This window comes from Rhamphochromis sp. 'chilingali', assembly GCF_963969265.1.
Source record: "Rhamphochromis sp. 'chilingali' genome assembly, chromosome: 20".
Lineage (NCBI taxonomy): Eukaryota > Metazoa > Chordata > Actinopteri > Cichliformes > Cichlidae > Rhamphochromis > Rhamphochromis sp. 'chilingali'.
The window spans coordinates 5419951-5442261 of NC_137947.1; the positions used below are offsets into that span (position 1 = coordinate 5419951).

Genomic DNA, 22311 nt, shown 5'->3' on the forward strand with positions numbered 1-22311 from the left:
CAACTCATAAAATTTATAATCATGAGATCCAAAATATTCCATTTTTTGCCTTTTTTTGTTCACACATTCACATGCATAGTTATTTTTCTCACACTTATCAGATATTGTTCATATCACAGTCAGCAACACAATTCTTTTCTACATTGAACTCTATTTCTTTTGTTTAAATCTCTCAAGATCTGCAATGTCTCTGACAACAATTACTTTAGCTTGTTCTGGTGTCCCATTAAGTCTTATGAATACCTTACAGTTCCTGGTCCAGGTATCTTGGATGTGCCTTTCCTTCTTCAATAGTCTTGCCTGTCGTGCAATTTCAGCATTTCTCTTGGTGAGATGCTCATTCACATATACGCCGGTTCCCTTTAACTTCTTTCCCATCTTTAACAGTTCAACTTTATATTTCCTGTTCACAAATCGTAGTATGATAGTTGGCATCTTGGTATGTTTTTGTGGAATAGTATGACATGCAGCTATGTTTTTGCTATCCAAAAGAATATCTTTGTCTTTGAAAAACTGAATAACTTGCTGCTCAAGCAAATCCTTTTCAGCTCTTGGTGCATCTTCCCCCTCCTTGTCACCTGCTGTACTCCGTGCATAGGTGTAGTGATTTGTCTTCAGTCCAGAAATAATCACATCTTCCATTCTTGTATACTGCTCCAAATCTTCAACTCTTTTTTCCAGCTCTTCAATCTTCTTGTCTTTTTCCTTAATCACAATCTTCAGTTGTCTTACTTCTTCAATTAAGTCCAGTAGTCCTGCTTGCTGTTTCACCACCTTACTCAATTCCTCTGACATGAAGTTAAGAGACTTCTTAACTTCTTCAATATCTTCTGTTAGCCTCTTAGTTGTCATGTTTCTTGATCACCAATTTAAATTCTTAGAAGACAAAATTAATTCCAGGCTCCAGGTAATCCAATAAGCCAGGTGTTACTTGTAGAGCACATGTGATGAAAGAAAGGGACCCTAAACTTCAAAGTTTGTGGAAATACTCACACAAAATGAAGCAAAACTTCTTTGTGAAGATACAAGTCTTAACCAATCTTTTGGATGTTAAGTTCTTTTCGTGATGTTTGTTGGATTGCTAAGAGTAACAAACACAGTTTTCCCAATCAGCAGCCATCTTGGTTTCAGCGTGCACTGAATGACACCTTATCTTCATCACGAGGAAGATAAATAAACTAGCATTGTAGGTTGCTTAACATCTCAGTAGTTTGTGTTAAAAATGGCTGCAAATGAATGTGAATCTATCTGAACATAGCATTCCTTCGAATAACAGAACCCAGCTGAATCGCATCTGCTCCTTTCTAGCGTGGCAGCGTTATCTTGAGTGGAGTTCTCGTTAGGCATGCAAGACTTTCTTTGTCTTTATTTGGTGCTGTTGTGTTTGGCTTCAGGCTCGAGTGGAGTGGATATTTCATCTCCATGCATTTGCAAACATTTGCAGTCTGGATCACTGAAAGGAACCTGATTACTAATTTTAGATCAGACGGGGTTACTGTATGTTTATGTGGTCCTTGTGTGAACATGTAACAAGACTAGTAAGATATTAGGATTTATTTATTTTTAAAGTCCAGTTAAAATAAACTTTTGCTTTTCCAGATTCAACAACTGGAGACGCAGGTGATCGATGCGGAGAAACGGGCGTTCACAGCTCAGCAGCAGGTGAGGACCAGAAACACAAGTTTGTTTGTCTTTCCTTTCGACGTGTCGGAATGCGATTATGTGAGTACATGTGTGATGATTCCAGGTGCAGTGGATGGAGGAGAAGCTCAAAGCAGCAGATGGTCAGTCTGGAGACTCAGAGGTGCGTCTGTTTCAGCGGTGCCAGGAGCTGCAGGCGTTAGTGCAGGAGAAGGAGGATGTAATCGCACAGCTGGAGCAGCAGCTGGAGGAGCAGGTAAGAAAAAGCACACGCATAAAGAATTTCAACAGATGCGATGCCAGTGGAGTAATTCATAATCCCCTTTTTTTAAATTTAATACCACGTTTATCTCTATGAACACCATCTTTAACCTCCTTACTGTTCACTTATGTTTCCCCGCCCTTGTTCTCTGTTTCGCTTCGTCTAAATCTGCCCTTCTTATTCCAAAATATATTCACCCAGAGAGACAGACGGCTCATTTTTACTTCTTTCAACAGAAACAGCTCCGCCTTCAAGATGCCAAGGCGGTGGAAGAGAAGGCAGCTAAGATCAAAGAGTGGGTGATGCTGAAGTTGTCAGAGGTAAATCTGTGTGTGCGTCAGCTGTAAAGGCTCCTAAAACACAGATAAGAAAGACACGGAAATCTGGAAGATAAGTTAAAGTATTTAATGTGGTTGCTGGTTTATCTGAGAACATGTTTGTGCTTCAGTTTGAGGTAGAGAATGCAGCATTAAGAGAAACCAACAAACAACAGGAGGCTCAGATTTTGGAGCTTCAAAAACAAATACAAGGTATAAGCTTTTGGAACTTTGTTGGAACATGTTAACATGCAAGTTATTTATGCAGGTTAAAACTCCTAAATGCCTGCTACTAGCAAATACAGATTTATCAATGCTAATACATTGTAAGCACACGCTGCAGTATGCGCATGACTGTTTGCTGCTTTTGCAGCCTTTGAGCAGAAGTGCAAGGGTGGAGCTGGAGCCCTGTGTAGGCCAGGTGAAGCCCAGCGTCTTAGCAGCCTGACGTTCGGCTGCTTTCAGGTGAGAGGGAAGAACCCGCAGGTCCTGACTGGACCAGCGCCGTCCCAGAAGACCCTGAGCACACAGGGGGAGACAGACGCCAGGGACAAAACGGGTAAGTCCCCACACAGTCACGCAGCTATGGATAATGAAAACAGCATCTGTGAGTGGTTAGATGGGACTCTGGGGCAGAGCTGGACACAGGATGGTAACTATCTGAGTGAGGTCATAGTCATGCTGTATTAAGGAAAGTATTTGCCACTGGAGTATTTTATGGGCTATTTGGAGACTTTTAATAATAATAATAATGTGTGATAGTTATATAACATAATAACATCACTGATAGTTAGAGTAAGAATGTGAAGAAACAATATAGTTAAACTGTGAGATACTAAGATTCTTCAGTCATAATTGTGCAGATCTATTTAATGTGGTGCTGGAATTGTATTAACATTGTTTGCCAAACTGGTTTTAGTGTGTTAGAAAGCCAACACTCACTAATTAGCTATAAACACACAGCATAGCAGAGGCTGATGAGAACAAGAATTGGTTCTCCTAGTGTTTGGTCATAAACCAAGTATTGTAGAGGAAGAGCTGAAAGCTTTAGTCAAAACAAAGCATTTACTAGATGGTGTTCCTGGGCACAAAGGTCCAGAAAAACACCCTGAAGAGGGGCTAAAAGTGGGTTGAAGAGCTGGAGTTAATGTACTGCTGCTCAGTGATCAGTGATGTGTGTCAGGTGGGTCAGAACGGAACCTGGAGGGAAGCCACAGGAAAGGCTTTCACACATAGGGGAGGATTTACTAACTGGGGGGAGTTTGTGTGATGCCGCAATTGCAGATTTGCACGAATGGGGTTGGAAAGTTCTGCAGGTGATCTACAAAAAATGGTCTAACTTACAGACAAAGATACAGCCAGTACATTACAATAATAACCAGACTTCTAACAAGCTGCTGTGGTGCAGAGCATTAGTAAATCTGGCCCGTGAACACACTTATTATTGCAGACCTCATTAAATATGTATTTAGATTCACTTTCAGATCCCGCAAGTCAGCCATAATATAAAATGCGGTCAATAAAAATACTTTTTAAAGCGCCTTGCAGTGTTTTTGAGTTTTACATTGAAATGTCTGTCAAAATGTAGTTAATGAGACTCCAGAAGATCAGAAGTGTCTTAAGATTAATATCTGAGTCTTTCAATATATAATACTCACTTTAACTAATACACAGCATTACAGGGCAAACAGGAAAAGGATGAGTCAGGATCTGACAGTAAATGATTATTCCTGTGCTTTTGCACACTGCACTGGTCAGATGCAACACAGATGTCAGGTTTGCATGGTGAATGCTGCCTCCACCCGAGCTGTCAGATGTATTTCTGTTTGTAACATTAGCACTAGCGTAGATTTGCAAATTCACCAGAAAATAAATGAGGGAGAGAAATTAGATCAGAGAGAGGGGGCAACTATCCCAGAGGAACAAATCCTTCAATTAACTTATTTAATTTGAATTATTTAACTTTCTTTCTTTTTTTTGAAATACATAGTTCACTTAAATTGTAATCTGTAATCTAGAAAGATCTCAAATGCTTCGTCTTTAGTGCTCCACCAGCTGTGAAATTATTACACATTTTTATGCTTTCTTTGGCAGATAAAAGTAGTAAGAAGACATCCTCATCAGTGACAGATGGTGAAGTCCATAAACCGAGCCAAACTGGACTGCTGTGTTCTCCGCTAGAGGATGACGGTGCACCTGAAAGCTCTGTTAGCAATGCATCTGGACCCGAGTCCCGCCGCGTATTGTCTGTGCTCTCCAGTGCTGCATCAGTGGAGGAAGAAGTATGTGAGAGCAGAAGCGGAGCGTGTGTTCTGGAGTTCAGCCGGCCCAGCAGTGAGACCTACCTGACAGCTTCAGACGACAGCAGCTCTCTGTTTGACGATGACATGCAGCGTACAGAGCGCCCCAGCTTTAGCCTGCTGGAGCCATCAGATGGAACACTAGCAGGGTGTAAGAATGACGAGGAGGAGGGACGCACGGTTAAGTTGGAGGATTGCACCTCTGAGGAGCTCAACAAACGATTCCAGTCACAGAGACTTGACTCCTCATCATCTTCCAGTGAACCTAACACTCCCAGCCCCATCCTCACACCAGCTCTCACCCCTAAACGGCCCAACCTGCCCCAGGATCCAAAAGACAACCCCGCCTCACCCAAACAGCCCCGTCTGAGGACTCCTACGGGGTTCGGGTTGATGAACGTGTCTCTGGCCAAGAAACACCTAAGCCAGCCGTCAATCAGCAGTGAGGCAGCACATGGCCGAACGCGTAATGCACTCAGCATGCTGCGCCCCCTCCAGCCTCAGGAAACTGATGTTGATGCACAGCAGGAGGTTGGAATGGAAACGGGCAAAGCCACAGTTCCCGAAATCCTTCCCGGCTCACAAGCAGCAACCACCGTGCCATCCGCACCAAATTCATCAGAACCTGGGACAGAGATGGGCTCAGAGAGGTCAGACTGTGATAGCACCACACCTGGCAGCAAACCTCCTACTCCACCTTTACACAGGCTCCCCTCCTGGGTAAGACTGCCCTTCATGTTAGGCACACCAAGTTGTGTTTTTTTTTTAATTGCAAATTTGGCACTGGCAACAAATTCGAAAACAAATTCCCAATGTTCAGCTAAGTATGAATAAAGAAATCAAATATGTTTCTTACAGCAATCAATCCTTAATACATTGGAAAGCTGCTAATGTTTTAGGCAATTTGTTTATTTTTTTACAGAATTTGTTTTTCCTGGATAAAGGAAACAATATTTTGCACTACTGTGAAACACAAATAGTCCTTCATGAAGTCCTTCATGTGAAACATTACAATTTTAACCACATATTTTCTTCTAAGTGTTGGACTAAGTACAGGAACTTCTCCATGTTTGTAATTCTGTTGTTTACACTGCCATCTGCTGTAAATGTGAGTAAACAGAAAAGTTTCAAATAGATAAATTCAGTGATTAGAATTAGAAAGCTGTCTTAGCAATGGGGCGGATAACAGGGTTTAAACAGAAAATTAACTGAAGCCCAAAGTGAATAAATAGTAAAAAATATCCAGTCAAAATAAATAATAGTAAATTAATGGACATAAAATGAAACAAAAAGTTAAATTAGCATACTGAATTGGTAAAATTGTTAGCTAAATTGCTAGCTTTAACAGCTACAATGCTAAACAAAAAGCTATTAAGTATTAGCTAATGTACGGCTAACGGCTAAAGTACTAAGCTTAAAGTAGTAACAGTTGAAATTTTTATGTAAAAATAACTTAAAAGCACTGAAGTCGCTAAAGATTAAAAAAATGTATTAAATTTAAATGCAAATTAAAGTAATGGGCAGGTTGTTGAGCTACTTGCTACTTCTTGGCTAAACAGCTGAGAGTCAGTTTAAAGGTAAGATGAGCTCTTGCTCATATTATTAACCAGGAGTTGCCTTCATATACTGAAGGTAGATGATATACAAAAATAAATATAGTGTATGCAGTTACAGCTTTTAAATGTTATTATCTAATGGCAGGCTTGGTTTTAAAATTGACTAATGACATGGCACATTTTCTTTTCAGGAAAGTCGTATATATGCTGTTGCTAAATCAGGAATCAGACTGTCTGACACTTCATGCACAGACCTGTCTAACAAAGGTAAGAGAGTGGGTAAAAAACAGGTCTCCCTACTTAGTTGACAGCTTAGTCTGCTGTAGTGGTTTCTAATAAACAAACTGTACTTTGTGTCCTAGACCCATCCCTTCAGTCTTCCTATCCAGCCTTTGTAATGTACACATCACTCATCTATAAAAACATGACTACACCAGTTTACACTACTCTGAAGGGGGTAAGTATAAGAGTACAAGGCCATGTTTAATTGTAACACCTGTACATTCCCCCACTATCTATTTGATCACTTGTGAACTTGAAAAGAAAATGCTTTTTTGTTTATAGTTAACAGCAATTGTGTCACCAAAGTGGATTTTAATATCTAGTATATGGCTCTGAGTGTGTGCCATTTTCAAATTGCAGAAAGCTACTCTGCTGAGCAGCAGTCCCTTCTCAGATGAGTCATCAAGCTCTGAGGAGTCATCTAGTTCAGGAGACGAGGACGGCTCCCTGTGCAGCTCCCACACCTCCTCCAGCTCCAGAAAAGACAGCAGCCCAGGCAGCCCACGCTCTCTCAAGAGAGGTACAAACAACCACTGCATATAAAAGATGGACATAGCCTCTAGTTTTGCATTGTGACCTTACCCATTTTAAGTTTTTTATACCCCTGGTACTAGATAAGATACTAGAGATGGCACGATACCACTTTTTATGTCCGATACCGATATCATAAATTTGGATATCTGCCGATACCGATATAAATCCAATATAGTGTATTTTGTAATCAATAAAATGTTTTTTTAAAATATCTTGCTGCATTGTGTATAAGTTCATACTCAAGTTTAAAGAACAAAACAAAACTAAAGCTATTCTGTTATATCTGTATGCAAAAAATACACTGCACCCAAAATATTTCATAGATCAGCAACACTGATCAATCTAATAGACATAAACCTGCACCATCCTCCCTATTCTGGTATTTTAAAGAGAACTTAGAGGAAATATTAAACAACCCAGCTAATAGGGTTGCCAACTCCCAGCAAAAAAAATAGGGAACCACCCCCCACCTTCCGCCTCGTGATGCTTAATCGACGTAATCGACTGTAATTTAATGCAAGTGTAAAAAAAAAAAATGCACAGAAATCAATAATTTTTCTACAGTAATTAAATAGATTCAATATCTTTATTCAACAGAATTGCAGACTGCACAGATGGTACCTTCCCAAAGGAAAAAGTACTATAGCTTACCAGGGTATATATTAGACAATAATGGACTTCTATACATACCAGCTGTCAGCTACGTGGAAAAAGATCCTGGTGTAGAAAGTAATATTAAATACATTCTAACAACAGCTTATCAAGCTTAAACGTGCTGCTGTTGTTTATCCGCTGGTTTCCTCTTTCTGGCGCAAAGTGGGCGATAAACAAACAAGAGAGACGGACTCGCGACAGAAAAGCCAATCAGCTGATCATTGATCAGTTTCACAATTGAAGTAGCAACAGGAGAGGGAGGGAGAGAGAAGAAGAGGCAGTCGCTCCCAGCTTTCACTGGGAATGCTTTACAAACATTCAGAGATGATCTTACACACTTGCTTTACTTCCCTGGGATAGCTCTCTCAGAGATTAAATGCCGGTTTGGAAGCAGGTAGCAAGGCTCCAAAAGCTCAACCAGACTGCCAACAGGTCTCGCACGCCACAGCCGCTCTATCATGAGACGCATACTCCTCCGACGTGCTACGGTTATGAGCTGGGTTACGCTATATCGCAAGTTTTGTGAGGTGCTTTTGTGATATTGAATGGATCGGATTATATTTTTTATTTCTCTCCGATATCCAATCCAGTAATTTAGGTCAGTATTGGACCGATACGTAATTTTGGATCGGTCCAACTCTAAACCATACACTGTGTAAGAGCATCACACAGATCTATATTAGTACCATACTCTGTATCTCATTGTACAACTGTATAGTAACAATAAAGGCATTCTATTCTATTCTATTCTATTCTATTCTACTAATTAAAATACTTAAATTTCACTCACCAAATTAGACAGGCTATGAGTCCAACTGACCACTTAAGGTCAGCTGCCATTTTTTGAATTGTTAGTACACTTGTCAGGTTCAGTCGTTAAGAGAAACATAATAGTTTTTAAACCCAGATAATTATGTTATCCTGTTAAATTGGTACCATCTGTTATAACGTTACAGACAGGCAGGACTAATAACATTTGCTGCACACTAATGCTGCAGTTTTATTATTAGCCATAGCTCCTAGCTACTAACTCATTTATAACTAAATAGCTAATGTGGCTATCGTTGACACAGTCAGTGGTTCTGCATGTTTAATTTGACACAACCCTCCCGGAGAGCACTAGCTTGTGAACCACAGGCTAAATTTGTAGCTATTGGCTAACTGCTTATAGCTAAATAGTTTTTAGTATCAGTTAGTATTTGAGAATTGATTTTAAGACTGATATCTGTGGGGATGGACTCATTTTTGGAGCTAGTCTCATGTGGCTATCACAGGACCTGGAGATTTAAGAAGCTTTTTTGTTTAATTCTTCACCTCCAAAGACTGACTTTCTCTGTTTTTCATGTGTGAACTTACTGTCCTCAAGCTGTGTCCGTGGCGTCGATGACATCAGAGTGTGACTATGCCATCCCTCCTGATGCTTACTCCACTGACACGGAGTGCTCGGAACCTGAGCAGAAACTGCCCAAAACCTGCTGTTCACCCAGTGACAACGGCAAGAGTGTTAGTGACAGCTCAACACTTTGGTCCACTGTTGTTAGTTTCCATGCTTTAAACAATGCTGACTGGTTAAGTTACATCATTTGAAGCTAATTTTAATAAGCAAACTACAACTGAAGTCTTTGAGGTAACTCTAAGATTAGAAATTGATGCGACTGCATTACTGAAGTACCTCTACCTTCAAAAGCTATTTGAGTAGTGACTTTGTTTTTTCTGCTCACAGCATGATGACATCATGTTTTTGAACCTAAGGCTCATTAGCCAACATTTAGTTAATTTCTCAGGTCTGTTTCATTAGCGGTTCTCTTTGGTGCTGCATAAAACTGAACAGTGTCACAACCTTTAGGAGCCAATGGAGAAGTCAGGCTATTTGCTGAAAATGGTCAAAACCTGGAAGAAGACCTGGAAGAGACGCTGGTTTGTCCTCAAAGATGGAGAGCTGCTCTACTATAAGTCACCGGTATGTTGGTTTCAACAACAAAAGCTACTTTTGGCTTCTCCGCATGGAGAATGGAAACGGGCGGTCTTCCTGTCCCAATCACTTCATCTACTTTTTCTGGATTTGAAACGTTTTTGTTTTTTCCTTTGTTGAGACTCGTGGCCAACAGGTTAACAAGATTAGGATTTCTGATTCTTCCACAGAGCGATGTGATCAGGAAACCTCAGGGTCAGATCAAGGTCAGCGCCACCAGCAGCATCGCCCGTGGCGAGGGCAAGCAGATTCTTCAGGTATTCAGTCTTCGATGAACGGCCACAATCATCTAACATTTCTAGATCTTTTAAATCCTTTCCTTCACATTTTCACGTCCACCTGGGCTTTTATTTATCCTTGTGTGTAGATAGTAACAGGAAAGCGCGTTTACTACCTGAAGGCGGACTCTCCTAACCTGCTCGAGGAGTGGCTTCGGGTCCTGCAGAGCGTGCTGAGGCTGAAAGCCGCCAGTCCTCTCTTCACTCAGCCGGATATTCGCCCTGGCATGAAGGGACTACTCATCAAGGTCCCTGCATCAAAGTTTAATCATTTTCTAATAGCACAGAGAAAATGGAACAATATTTCACAAAATTCTGTGTTTTACGCTCCGATTTGTACTTCCTCTGCTGCAGGTGAAACACGGCTACTCTAAGCGGGTTTGGTGTGCTCTGATCGGCAAAACGTTGTACTACTTTCGCAGCCAAGAGGACAAGGTGTGCATCTGTAGAAATACATCTGTAGCCTTTGTCAGGAGCAGGTGATCAATTCAAAACTGACCTGAGCTGTTACTTGTGACTGAACGTGGAGCGCACGTCTGCTTTTGTTTCCAGTTCCCGCTGGGTCAGATTAAGCTGTGGGAGGCTCGGGTGGAGGAGGTGGACAGGTCAAGAGATTCAGATGACGACCTAAAGGCATGCGGGCGAGGCCTACAGCCGGCACCCTTCACCGTTGCCATCCACCCACAGGAGCAAGGACCCACTTACTTGCTTATTGAATCCTGCCATGAAAAGGTCAGCGCGGGACTGAAAGGTTGAACTTTTCTGTTCTGTAAGGCAGGCAGACCCGTGTATCTTCTGACCATGGCGTTTAAGCTCATGTGTACAGTCATTTTTCTGTACTGCAACAAATCTGCTCTGAGACTGAGAGCAGCTCCATGAGAGGGGCTTCCTGTATTTTACTTGAAGCTAAAAACCAATCCAGTCAATTTTAAACTACAAACTGATGATTATGCATAATTATGTTTCCTGTTGTGATTTTGTCTCTGGGATCATTGTGTAGGAGTCGTGGCTGTACCATCTGTCTGTGGCAGCAGGCACTACGGTGGGCAAAGTTGGCACTGAATTCGAACAACTGGTGGGAAAACTCTTCCAGCTGGATGGAGATCCAAGTGAGTACAAACGATTTTGTCTTGTGTTGTGTTTTATAGTTTTGTTTTACTTGATGCAGATTTTTTTCATACTTTCTCTCATCCACAGATAATTTTATTGCGACTTAAAATGTCTTATGTCACAGTGTTTTACTGACCACAAACTGTGTCCTGCACACGTTTTACTGCATGTGAACATATTATTTTATTGGGCATCTATTTGGTCGTCAAAATGGTGCACGTGCAGTTACCTCTAGGGACATTAAATAGCCCTGCAGTGTACACTGAGGGTACGTTTTATTTGTAGGGACAGAAATTAACTGTAGCTCGGGAATTTCTTAAGTAGAAGCAAAGATTGTTTTTCTTTCAACAGTGTTTTATTTTTCAAAGTCATTCAGTAACAGCTCGACAACTACAGCCTCACTTTGGAGTCTGCAGTTAGAGAGACTTATGTGAAATACAGTAGGATTTGTTGTCCTCTGCACAGAGTTGTAGTTGAATTTAAGCACAGTGAGCATTTTTTTTGTCAAGAGACTATAATTAGACAGAAAACAAAGCAAAAATTCTTAAAATATTTATTTTTGTGCTTAGTTTTTGCTCGTTTTTGTTTTTCTTATTAATGCAGGGACGTTATTTGTCAGGTCACGTTTACAGCAGTGCAGTAATAAAGCTCAATAATAAAAATGCATGCACCACTGTCTGTTATTGGAGGTTGTTTTGACAAATTTGACTCAGCTTAGTTCAGTTTTGGAAGTACACAACATTGTTTCTTTCATTTTTATTTTAGTTGCTATTCCTTCCGTCTTTTACTCTTATGACCCACTCTCCTACCTACCTTTCAGACTCTCAGATTTGGAGACATCCCATGTTGTGTTTCAGCAAAGAAGCCTTGTCATTTCCTCTCACCACCCTGCCCTCACAAGCTCTGCAGACAGAGGCAGTGAAACTCTTCAAGGTACCACAAACCTCCACATGTTCGAATAAAAAATGTAGTCACTGAATGTTTCTTCTATCAAATAACTAATTATATCAAAAATATTTTCTCTCTTTTAAACTCTCTCCATCACCGCCTCTCAGACTTGTCAGCTCTTCATTAACGTGGCCATCGATGCTCCGGCCATCGACTACCACGTCTCCCTGGCCCAGAGTGCCCTGCAGGTGTGCCTGGCCCACCCCGAGCTTCAGAATGAGTTTTTCTGCCAACTCATCAAGCAGACCCGCAAGAGGCAGCCACACGGCCATCCGGGACCCCTGCAGGTTTGCGTTCTCACCACACAGTGGCAGCAGCAGTATGCATTGTTAAGTGGAAAGGCTGGCAAAAAAGGCGTGGTATCATCAGGGTTCACTGACCTAACAAATATCAAAACTGCCTAGAAAGGAGATCTTTTAGTATCTATTACTATACGGGTCAATTTTAGAAAAGTGCCGACATAAGAGAGGCAAGAAGAGTCTTGCCTCTCTTATGTCGGCATGAAAACCTGTCACTCTGTGGTAATCTTCCATAGCCAGTAACCAGAAATACTGTCAGAGGGCAGAAAGAACAGAAGATTCCAGCGTGTGCTGATGTCTCATTCAGCTAAAAACCAAAACACTGTGTCACAGCACGATCATCCCTGTACATGAATGAACTCAGTGTAGCTGATTAACAGGAACCAGTATGGCCACTTGTTTTATGCTTTATACGAAACAAGGAAACAGTGCAGTCTTAAGTCTGTCAGCTGTGGTCGTGCATAGAAATTCACCGAGTCATGCATGTGACAGTTTGTTAAAGATGTGGTGACTGAGTGTTTGCACGTCGCTCTCCAGGGCTGGCAGTTTCTAGCCTTGTGTGTGGGACTGTTTCTGCCACAGCACCTTTTCCTCTGGCTGCTCCAGATCCACCTCAAAAGACATGCAGATGCCAGGTGAGAAAACACAGGGGCCCTGAAAACTGACACAACGAAACAAAGCACAAAATACAGCAGGTGTACTGTGTATGTACCATCTGGATAGATATGCTCTTTGCACTCGAGCACTTCTTTACCTCCTTCCCAGGAATACTGTATAATAAATCAGCTTGAATACAGTTATAATATTTTGGGATTGAAAGACCGAGTTATTTCATAAGCACATATTTATTCTCTTTCTCTTTTATTTTACTGATGGCTGTTTTCATTTCCTTTGCTTTGAGATCTGAGTTGCTTTCAGGGAATTTTGGCTATAAAAATGTTCACGTATCTGTAACTAAAGAGTGGCTACATTTTGTCCTCAGGACAGAGGTGGGTAAGTATACCATCTACTGCCAGCGCTCCATGGAGCGGACACAGCAGAAGGGCGAGAGACAGGCCAGGCCTTCCCGTATGGAGATTCTTTCGATTCTTCTGAGGAATCCCTATCATCACTCCCTGCCCTTCAGTGTGCCCGTGCACTTCCTCAACAATACATACCAGGTATAATAGTCACTCACTACACAGAAAAAACAATGATCAACGGCTGCCTGCCTCCAGTCCTAACAGTTTAATGATGTATGTGGCAGTTTGAGCACCGCTATTTTTCAACTGACAGTAAAACAATACCATATACACCATTTTAAATCACATGCTGTGAGTCATGTGACCCAGTTAAACGGATTTACAGTTGTGCAGGATTATGGTATATGTTTGAAAGCCATTCGACCTTTGCCTCGGCTCTTTAATAAACCGTAACAGAGTCACTTCTGTAATGTTTTCTTGCACTAGATGATAGCCCAACCCCACTGACAGATACTCTGCTGAGGGGTGTTTATACAAGGATCCACTGCTTTTCTACCTTTAACCTCATAAAATCATGCTACTGAGTATCACTTTTCCAGAACTATGTTCTTTATGGTTGGTTAGTGTCCAATGTGAGACTTTCCCTGTTCACTTTTCCTTTTTTTGCTTTTCTATAAAGAGCTATGTACACATTAAGGCATTTAGGTCATATTCTACACAGACCTGTGTACATCTAAATCCTCAAATATCCACTTTATTGCGGTTACAAGAAGTGCCGAATTGTCCAAAATGTCAAGTTTTTTGTGATGCAATAAACAGGAACCAGTGCCCTAAATGTTAAACCGGAGCCATACATGAACTGTGGCTCTGTTTGTGGTTGTTGTTGTTGTTGATATCGGCTTGTTTTTTGTGCTGATTTGCATGTTTTTCCTAGCTTAAACGATGGTTGAGTGAAACTAACTCATCCACGCTTGATTCTTGCTAACTAACTATGAGATATGAGAAATATGAGAAAAATGCCAAATATTATGCCTTTTTGTCATCAAAGTCACACAGAGATGTTTATCTGTTCACTTTGTCCCTCCGGGCACCATCGTCGCTCTCTTCGCTTCACTGCTCCACCCAGTATCAAGCTAACCTTGCATCTCTCCCCTGGGTGTGTGTGTTTCCCTTTGCTACCTGCTTCCTGGCTGTCTCCGCCTATACATACTGGAAGTGATGAGATCATTACCTTTACATGTATTAACAGTTCAGGACTCAAAAACAAACAAAGCTATGAAACCTGTTTTGTGTCTGTTTGTAATCGATGTCAAGCTTATTGTGTGAGAGAATAAAGTAAAGGCAAAACATAAATACCCTGTATTATATAAAGTTCGTTTCAAGATATTTTTAATTTTAATTACATTTTAAGATTTTTTAATTTGACAGCTTTGATAATTATTTGTTATCGTTATGACCCCGCTGCTCCCTTCATTTTGAGGTTAACCATGGAGTATCCACCCTAACGTCCAGAGCTTCACGATCCTCTCAGAATGAAACAGAGCAGCTTTCTTTAACCCTAAACTTTTAGCGCCTCATTTTATTTATTCGCAATGATCACCCCTTCCAAAAAAAGGCAAATTCTGCCGTATCTGCTGTGGATATCTTATTTGTATTACCCCAGAGTAAAAATTTGCATTTCTTGCTACTAGTTTGTTTAAACATGTTTAACTACTCCATGTCCATGTTGATTGCTGTGTTATATGGACTATGAAAACTTTTCTGCCCAAAATGCTGGCTCATTTAATTCCATACATTTTTATTGCATAAGTACAATGTTACATTTAAAGGGATCTGATCAAATGAAATTAACTTGGTTGGTATAAATTCAGTTTATACCAAGGACATTTTTTAAAAGTCTTTTAATAAATAAACATTTGATCTTATCTGTTTATTGAGGGTGAAAAATCTCTTTTTGAGTGTAACCTATAATTATTGCTGGCGAGACTATGTAAATATATATTCCAGAACTTTCCAAGCCAGCATATAAAATCTATGTTAGATTATACTTTTGTGTGCTTTGTTATGTGCCTGTATTAGTAAAGGAAAGCTTGCACTGAAGTCATGCTGCACGTGATTAGTGCAACTTTGACGTTACTGACGTTGATGTTGGATATTTCATTATTCATTGAATAACCAGGCAAATATAAATTATTCATGATATTCATCCATAATATGTAATGTATAATGTTAACAGAACAGAAGATCAAAGACCAATTGTCTTGTGTTTTTCTGTCTGTGAAGTTTATTTCTGTATCGGCACTAATAACGCGGCACAGTCAATCATCAGCGGGAAGAGAAAAATCTGTTCAAACCGTCGCTGTGACAGGAAGTAGATGCATTTTCACACATGCGCACAACAATTCATCTTTCCATATCAGCCAGTCATAACACCTGTTAAACATTAACAGGTTACCTGAGTCAGTGTCGATATATCACAGTTTCTGTAAACAGCATTTAAAGTTTAACACCATGCAGATGTTTTGGGTCAGAAATCTTGTTCTTTTGAGCTGAAGCTTGACCCGGATTTATTTTGAAAACTCTGAAGAATCATTGCACACTCAGATTAGATTATTGCGTCTTCCACTTATGCATTTAATTCCTTGTTCACCTACACCTTGTACTGTAGGTGGTGAGCTTTGACGCCTCAACAACGGTGGACGAGTTCCAGTGTCGTCTCAACCAGGACACCGGCATGAGGAAAACGGGACTTTCTGGCTTCAGCTTGTACACCGATGACCCCACTGGACGGTCGCTGGAACACTGTCTGCAAGGAGGCCTGAAGGTGCGCCTTTTAGTCATGCGGTGATTACTTTAGGAAGATTGAAAAATCTGCGTTTTCCCACACAAAGGTGTCTCGTCTCATGTGCAGATTTGTGACATTATCTCCAAATGGGAGCAGGCTTCCAAGGAGCATCACACCGGCAAGTCGGAAAACACCAGGACTGTCCGCCTCACCTACAAGAACAGGTAGCGTCCAAACATCAGGTTCAACAGTTCAGTGTTGAAGTAATGCTCATTGGGATAAAAGAGTTTGTTAGCTATTCTGCTTATTGAGGGTCACTAAAGGTTACAGCTGGGTGAGACACACCATGGATGCCAAGTGGTCACACGTTGCATAAAAGCTTTTGTAAAGCTTGAGTCTGTGTCCTGTGTAGCAAGTTTGAGAAAAAAGGACGAATGCAAAACAAAACATTGAAATAAAATATGCTGCATTGATTTCAACCCCTTTTATTTCAGTCTGTCTGTTGCAGTTCAGTCTTAAATAATTAGAATTCTTGATTATATTTGATGGCATCGCTCTTCACTGTAAATTAAACTAGATGGCGGATCAGAGGCAGACTGCATATGAAGATCAGGATTTGTTGTCACCACACAAAGAGACTGGAGTTACTGCCTGGATTACATGTTTCTCTCAGGAGGATTTATCGCCCGGTCGCTTTGTCCTCATATCAGTTCTCTTTAACTTTTCCTCTCCATCTTCAGACTTTACTTCTCTCTCCAAGTGAGGGGGGAGTCAGAGAGGGAGAGGTTACTGCTGGCATATCAGACCAATGAAGCCATCGTAGCCGGACACTTTCCTGTCAACAAGGAGCTGGCTCTGGAAATGGCCGCACTGCTCGCACAGGTCTGATATCAAGTGATTTTTCTTTTAACTCACTTCTTGCGTTTCATATCTCTTTCACAGCGTGTGTAATGTGGCCTGGCTTTATGCAGTGGTTCATGTGTAACTCAGGCCCTGGTCTAAAAACAGTGATATCTGCCACATTTTTCGGCATTTTTTAATGTAATTTATAGCTGAATAATGCCACATATGTCGTATCCACTCCTGGATTAAAGTGAGACACAGAGCGTGAAGAATTTCTGAATACTTACTGCTTGCACTGCGTGTTTGTGTACAGGTGGAATTTGGAGATTTTGAGCGTCCCTTCTCCACCTCTGGATCGGCCCAGACTAAGTCTAATCAGAACCTGAAGCAGGTGTTGGACAGATTCTACCCCAAACATTACCGCAGGAGCACATCTGAGGAGCAGCTCAGGTACCAGACACAAAACACACCCTGAGAAACAGTGGCTTTAAATCTGAACTCACGTCCTACTTTGTAGTGCATGCACATTATCTGTTTATGCTTTTATAGTCTTTTATTACACCTATAACATCAAGGTTTCCACCCCAGAAAGCAGCTTTGTGACTGCTTGTGTTTTATTTTTCTTTCATCATACAGTACCTGTCTTTGTGTTCTCAAGTCTTTAATGGTCAAAAAGAGACTTACAAAACTGTAAATGCTTTAAAAGCAAACTCTATTTTGTCCTCGGCTTTCCCTCAGACAACTGCTACAGCGTCTCTCTGCCCGCTGGGCTTCACTCAGGGGTCGAAGTTCACCAGAGTGCGTCAGGATCTACCTGACCGTAGCCAGGAAGTGGCCGTTCTTTGGTGCCCGACTGTTTGAAGCAGAGGTGAGCATGTGTGAGCAGTAATCTGTTTGTAAATAAAGTTTATCTTATCATCTCAGATACTGAATATATGTTACAAATTACAAAGAAGTAGCATGAATGGAGGCCAACATTTAAACTAAATAAACTGTCAGTGTGCTTCAAAGAAAAGAAAAGAAAAAAGTAGGGGACAAAAACTTGAAATAGGTTTCTTTGCATTGTTTCCCACTACAGTGTCAACAGTATCTGACAGAGTGAGTGCTGCAGTTTTTCGACACATCGTGAAAACATGCTCGTAACTAACCTCACCCTCTGTTCTCTCTGCTTTAGTCCATCACGCCCTCTCCGGACCCTGGTGTTCGTGTTTGGCTGGCTGTACATGAAGATGGTGTCAGCGTTCTGGAGCACAACTCCATCGTGAGCAGCTTTGTGCAACACAGTCTCAGAAACCTGCATAGGAAAGATTTCTCTGCTTTGCTGCCGTGATTTCAGATTAACAGTTACTTAGTCGTCATGTGTTTCTTCAAACTCCAGAAGTAAACATTTGCATACGGTGTAAAATCACTTTTAAGTATCATAATGTAAAGCACAGAGCGTTACATCGTTTTTGATGTCATTGTTGTTTCTTTAATCTTAAAACTGAGGCCCAGAATTCAGTTTTTACATTTCACATCCTATTTTTTAATCGAATTCTGTTACTACAATTTATTTATGTGTCTGGTACTCAGAAACTGCTGGTGTGCTACTCCTACAAGAACCTGATGACATTTGGAGGCTGCAAGCAGGACTTTATGCTGGTGATGGGTCAGAACGTCGGCACTAACGCCAGCAAAGACAAACCTACAGAGAAACATCTGTTTGCTATGGACCCCTCCAAGGTCAGTGAGAGGGCCAGAGGGCGACAGTCCAGGCGGCCAAGCAGAGTTTGTATTCTTAAAATGGATGGCACATTTGTTGTCGTAGTAAAAGTTAAAACTGTGTCACACTGCTGCCTTTCATTCCACTCATTCTATCTGAGTATGTGTCAGTACATGTTGCAAAACAACAGGACAAGTTAGACAATTAACTCCTGCCTGACTCTTGGTTACGTGTAATGAGTGGAGTCGACCAAAGTGAAACAGAACGTAACAGATTTCTCTGGGAAATTAAAGGCACGACACAAAGAAATAACAGAGACATTATGTAAAAGATGTTCGTCTAATTCTTTGTGAATCCTTCAGGTGAGTGTTTTTGGTGTTAGCTATGTTGTTAATCACAAAATGTGTGAGTTTAGTGTTTTTTTTAAGAATGCCTTTATTAGTTTTTAACATCCATCCATTTCTTGCACTTAGCCAAAGGTTGTGGGGAGGGTGTCATGGGAAGAGAGGCAGGGCACACCCTGGATAGGTCTATACTATTGCAGGCCTAACACAGAGTGAGACAGACAACCGTGCGTGCTCACATCCACACCAACACCCAATTTAGAATCATCAGTTAACACTACATTCATGTCTGTGGTCATTTGTGGGAGGACGCTGGGGCGATCGTGGCTCAAGAGTTGGGAGTTCGCCTTGTAATTGGAAGGTTGCCGGTTCGAGCCCCGGCTTGGACAGTCTCGGTCGTTGTGTCCTTGGGCAAGACACTTCACCCGTTGCCTACTGGTGGTGGTCAGAGGGCCCGGTGGCGCCAGTGTCCGGCAGCCTCGCCTCTGTCAGTGCGCCCCAGGGTGGCTGTGGCTACACTGTAGCTTGCCGTGAATGTGTGTGTGAATGGGTGGATAACTGGATATGTAAAGCGCTTTGGGGTCCTTAGGGACTAGTAAAGCGCTATATAAATACAGGCCATTTACCTGTAGAGGCAGAACACGCAGGCTCCACACAGCCTGCCGGTGGATTTGAACCCAGGGTCTTTTTACTGTAAACCAACAGTGCTAACCACTGTTCCTCTATTCTCCAGTTCTCTATAGAAAAAGGGAAGAAAACAAACTGTTGAACTTCACAGAAAATCACAGCAGAACAAATACTGCATGATTCAAACAAGTTCATCTGTTTTACCTTCTTTTAAAGCTAAAGCTGTGTCTTATCCATTGAGTAACATTTGGTCTTTTTAATTTAAAACAATGCTACTGTCTTTTTGACATTAAAAAAAACAGAGGTTCGTTCATGTCTATACTACATTCTTTGGATACAGACAAAATAAAAATGTCTTGGGTAAATGTTTCATGAATGACACTTTGGTGCTGGAGTTAGCTTCATGTTTGAATCTTTTACGCTGACAATTTGGCTCAAATCCTTTAGCCGCTGTGCATTTCTTACCACGTTATAAACAAATGCAAACTTGGCACTAGATAATGTATTTATAGAGAAGACCTGAAACCCACAACTGGGGCTACAAACAAACTTACTTCATCTATCTGAGGTCACAGATCAGGGTTGTTTTCCTTCCAGTCGACTTCTCTCTGCAAACAGAGGACTTTCCCTCCTGCAGATCCTGCAGATTCTGCACTGGCTTCACTTATTAGATGCAAAGACCATGTCCATCTTTTATATATAGTCTATGAGATGTACAAAAACTGGAATGCATCTCTGTTTTTGTTTTGTCCACAGATCAGGGAGATCACGCTCCTTATTTTCAGTTACATCAACAGCGCACATCAGCAGAAGGCCGCCGCCCACCACCTCTCTGCTCCGGCCCTGATGGTGGCCCAGCCCGTAAGCCTGAAGAGCAAAGAGTTGAGGAGCAAATCCCCACCAGCTCTGGGACGCCCCAGCAAGGCCCCCACTCTGCTGTGATGGCGCAAAGACTTACACCCTGGTCTTAATTTACATTAGAAATGTAGGATCTTTAGCTGCATGGTTTCATCTGCGCACTTAAGCCCAGCTAAATTCTAATAAGTGGAACGGTTACCCCTTCGTGACGAGCCGGGCGCTAACAAAAACGTATCTGTTGAGTGCAGTTTAATATCGCAGACCAGCTGAGGTAGCAGCAATTTGCAGGTATCACCATGTAGCGCCTTGGTACCTTCCTCAGAGAACACTTGATGAGATCTGTGGCTCAAACTGGAGCTAAAGGCTTTATACAAAGGTACAATGGGGCCAAGAAGCACTAAGAGGCTTTGCTTAACATTTTTTGTGTCCCTAATGATTGTGTTGCTTTCATTTTGTCACTCCAAGGAGAAAAATCAACAGTATTTATTGACAGACTGAGCAAATGTTCTGAAACGTCTCTATCAATCAGTGTTACCTGGTACATTTCTGTGTGCATTCAGTTAATTTTTGTATTCCTGTCTTTAGAACGTAATGCACAGTGCAGAGGAGGTAATGATCACTTGTTATTAAAAAAAAATCCTTTAAAGAGGGCGCCTGTTGTTTCCTGCCTTCCTGTAGGGCAGAGTGGCCCCAGCAGGAAGTGAAACTCTTAGTGTTAAAGTGATGCATAATGATGAAAGCGAGAGGCAATAACAGGTAACCAGATGGAAGTGGAGCACAGCTGTTTAAAATGTGTATAAACCACCTCATCTGGGGCTGTGTGCTCCTTTTTGCAGTAGATGTGAGGAAAAGAACTGTGGACTTGGTGGGTTGTGTTGTTGTAAAGGAACCAGATTGTCCTCTTTGTGCTCCTGGTTACTGAACAGCCAGGAGAGTGGTAAAACTTTAATCATGTACAAATACATAAGGCTTTTCTGGTGAGGTCAGTGGATTGAATCAGCAGGAGGTTTCGACTCAGAATGTTACTTGACAGCTTTCGTGGAAGTATGGAAAAGTGTGCTGTTTCTTTATGACACACATTCCTCTATACTGAGTCCGTTGCACAGTTCGGTGGCCATCTGCTACAACTGCCCCACTTTAGGTATTAACATATAAAATCTTAGGTATTATTTAAAAAAAAAACCTCCTTGTTTAGCTGTTATGAAGTCAAAATTTGGCATTTTAACACTTTTGTATCCAGCCTCAAGTGGCCATGTGAGGAACTGCACTTTCCATTGGCTTCATTTTATTCTGCCCAGAAGGTTCCAGTCCAGTCTAATCATTCATCATAAACTTTCCACCTCCACACACACACACACACACACACACACACACACACACACACACACACACACACACACACACACACACACAGAAAAATCCTCGGTTCATGTCAGGGACAATATTGAAGGTAAATGAAAACTGTGCTGTGAGCAGGTCAAACTGGAAGACAGTGATGAAACACCACTGCCCATTTTTCCAGTAAACAATATGGTGAGTAAACATTCACAACGGAGCCTTGATGGCTGTCAAGTCTGAATGAGAAAGCAGTTTTAATTGAAAATGTGTGGATAATAAAAAAAAATCACACACACTAATGGCTAAGGGGTCTTTTTTTAAGGAAAATTCAGCAGTGTGAACTCAGCTCTAAGAAATGTGTATTTCTTAAAAAGTATGTAAAAAGAAGGTGAGAAGATGTAGGAAATGTGTTTTTAGCATGTTGTTGAAAACATCCGTTGGTCACTGAACAGAGATTCCAGAGAACTGTAACGTTTTTCTTTGTTTGCTGGTGTGACAGAACACGAAACCGAACCTGATATAAACCTGAAGACAAACTGGAAAGGCATGACAGTTTAATGTAAGGTACTCCTAGTATTATCTTGATCCGGTATACAGTGAGAATAATCAGGCTCTATTTATTTGTGACATGGAATACATGTATCTAAATCCTGGAAATCCTGTGTGCTGGAAATGAAAGTTTGCTTGAGCCACGGGTGT

The 22311-nt window shown here is 41.3% G+C and overlaps 1 protein-coding gene across 3 annotated transcripts in view; it reads left to right on the forward strand.

Annotated features, from left to right (window-relative positions):
• plekhh2 (pleckstrin homology domain containing, family H (with MyTH4 domain) member 2) overlaps positions 1–21671 on the forward strand; it is a 41062-nt gene extending 19391 nt beyond the window's left edge. For all 3 annotated transcript variants that reach the window (XM_080868818.1, XM_080868819.1, XM_080868820.1), the window contains 28 exons: positions 1600–1662; positions 1748–1897; positions 2140–2223; positions 2352–2433; positions 2594–2779; positions 4315–5240; positions 6268–6343; positions 6439–6533; positions 6719–6878; positions 8913–9049; positions 9393–9506; positions 9689–9775; positions 9886–10044; positions 10151–10231; positions 10349–10528; positions 10797–10905; positions 11727–11839; positions 11962–12141; positions 12691–12788; positions 13136–13313; positions 15784–15939; positions 16027–16124; positions 16641–16782; positions 17057–17193; positions 17482–17611; positions 17918–18004; positions 18316–18465; positions 20173–21671. In XM_080868818.1, the coding sequence (XP_080724944.1) occupies positions 1600–1662; positions 1748–1897; positions 2140–2223; positions 2352–2433; positions 2594–2779; positions 4315–5240; positions 6268–6343; positions 6439–6533; positions 6719–6878; positions 8913–9049; positions 9393–9506; positions 9689–9775; positions 9886–10044; positions 10151–10231; positions 10349–10528; positions 10797–10905; positions 11727–11839; positions 11962–12141; positions 12691–12788; positions 13136–13313; positions 15784–15939; positions 16027–16124; positions 16641–16782; positions 17057–17193; positions 17482–17611; positions 17918–18004; positions 18316–18465; positions 20173–20358 (4344 nt within the window). In that variant the 3' untranslated portion in view covers positions 20359–21671. The remainder of the gene's footprint in view (positions 1–1599; positions 1663–1747; positions 1898–2139; positions 2224–2351; positions 2434–2593; positions 2780–4314; positions 5241–6267; positions 6344–6438; positions 6534–6718; positions 6879–8912; positions 9050–9392; positions 9507–9688; positions 9776–9885; positions 10045–10150; positions 10232–10348; positions 10529–10796; positions 10906–11726; positions 11840–11961; positions 12142–12690; positions 12789–13135; positions 13314–15783; positions 15940–16026; positions 16125–16640; positions 16783–17056; positions 17194–17481; positions 17612–17917; positions 18005–18315; positions 18466–20172) is intronic.
• Positions 21672–22311: the final 640 nt, after the last annotated feature.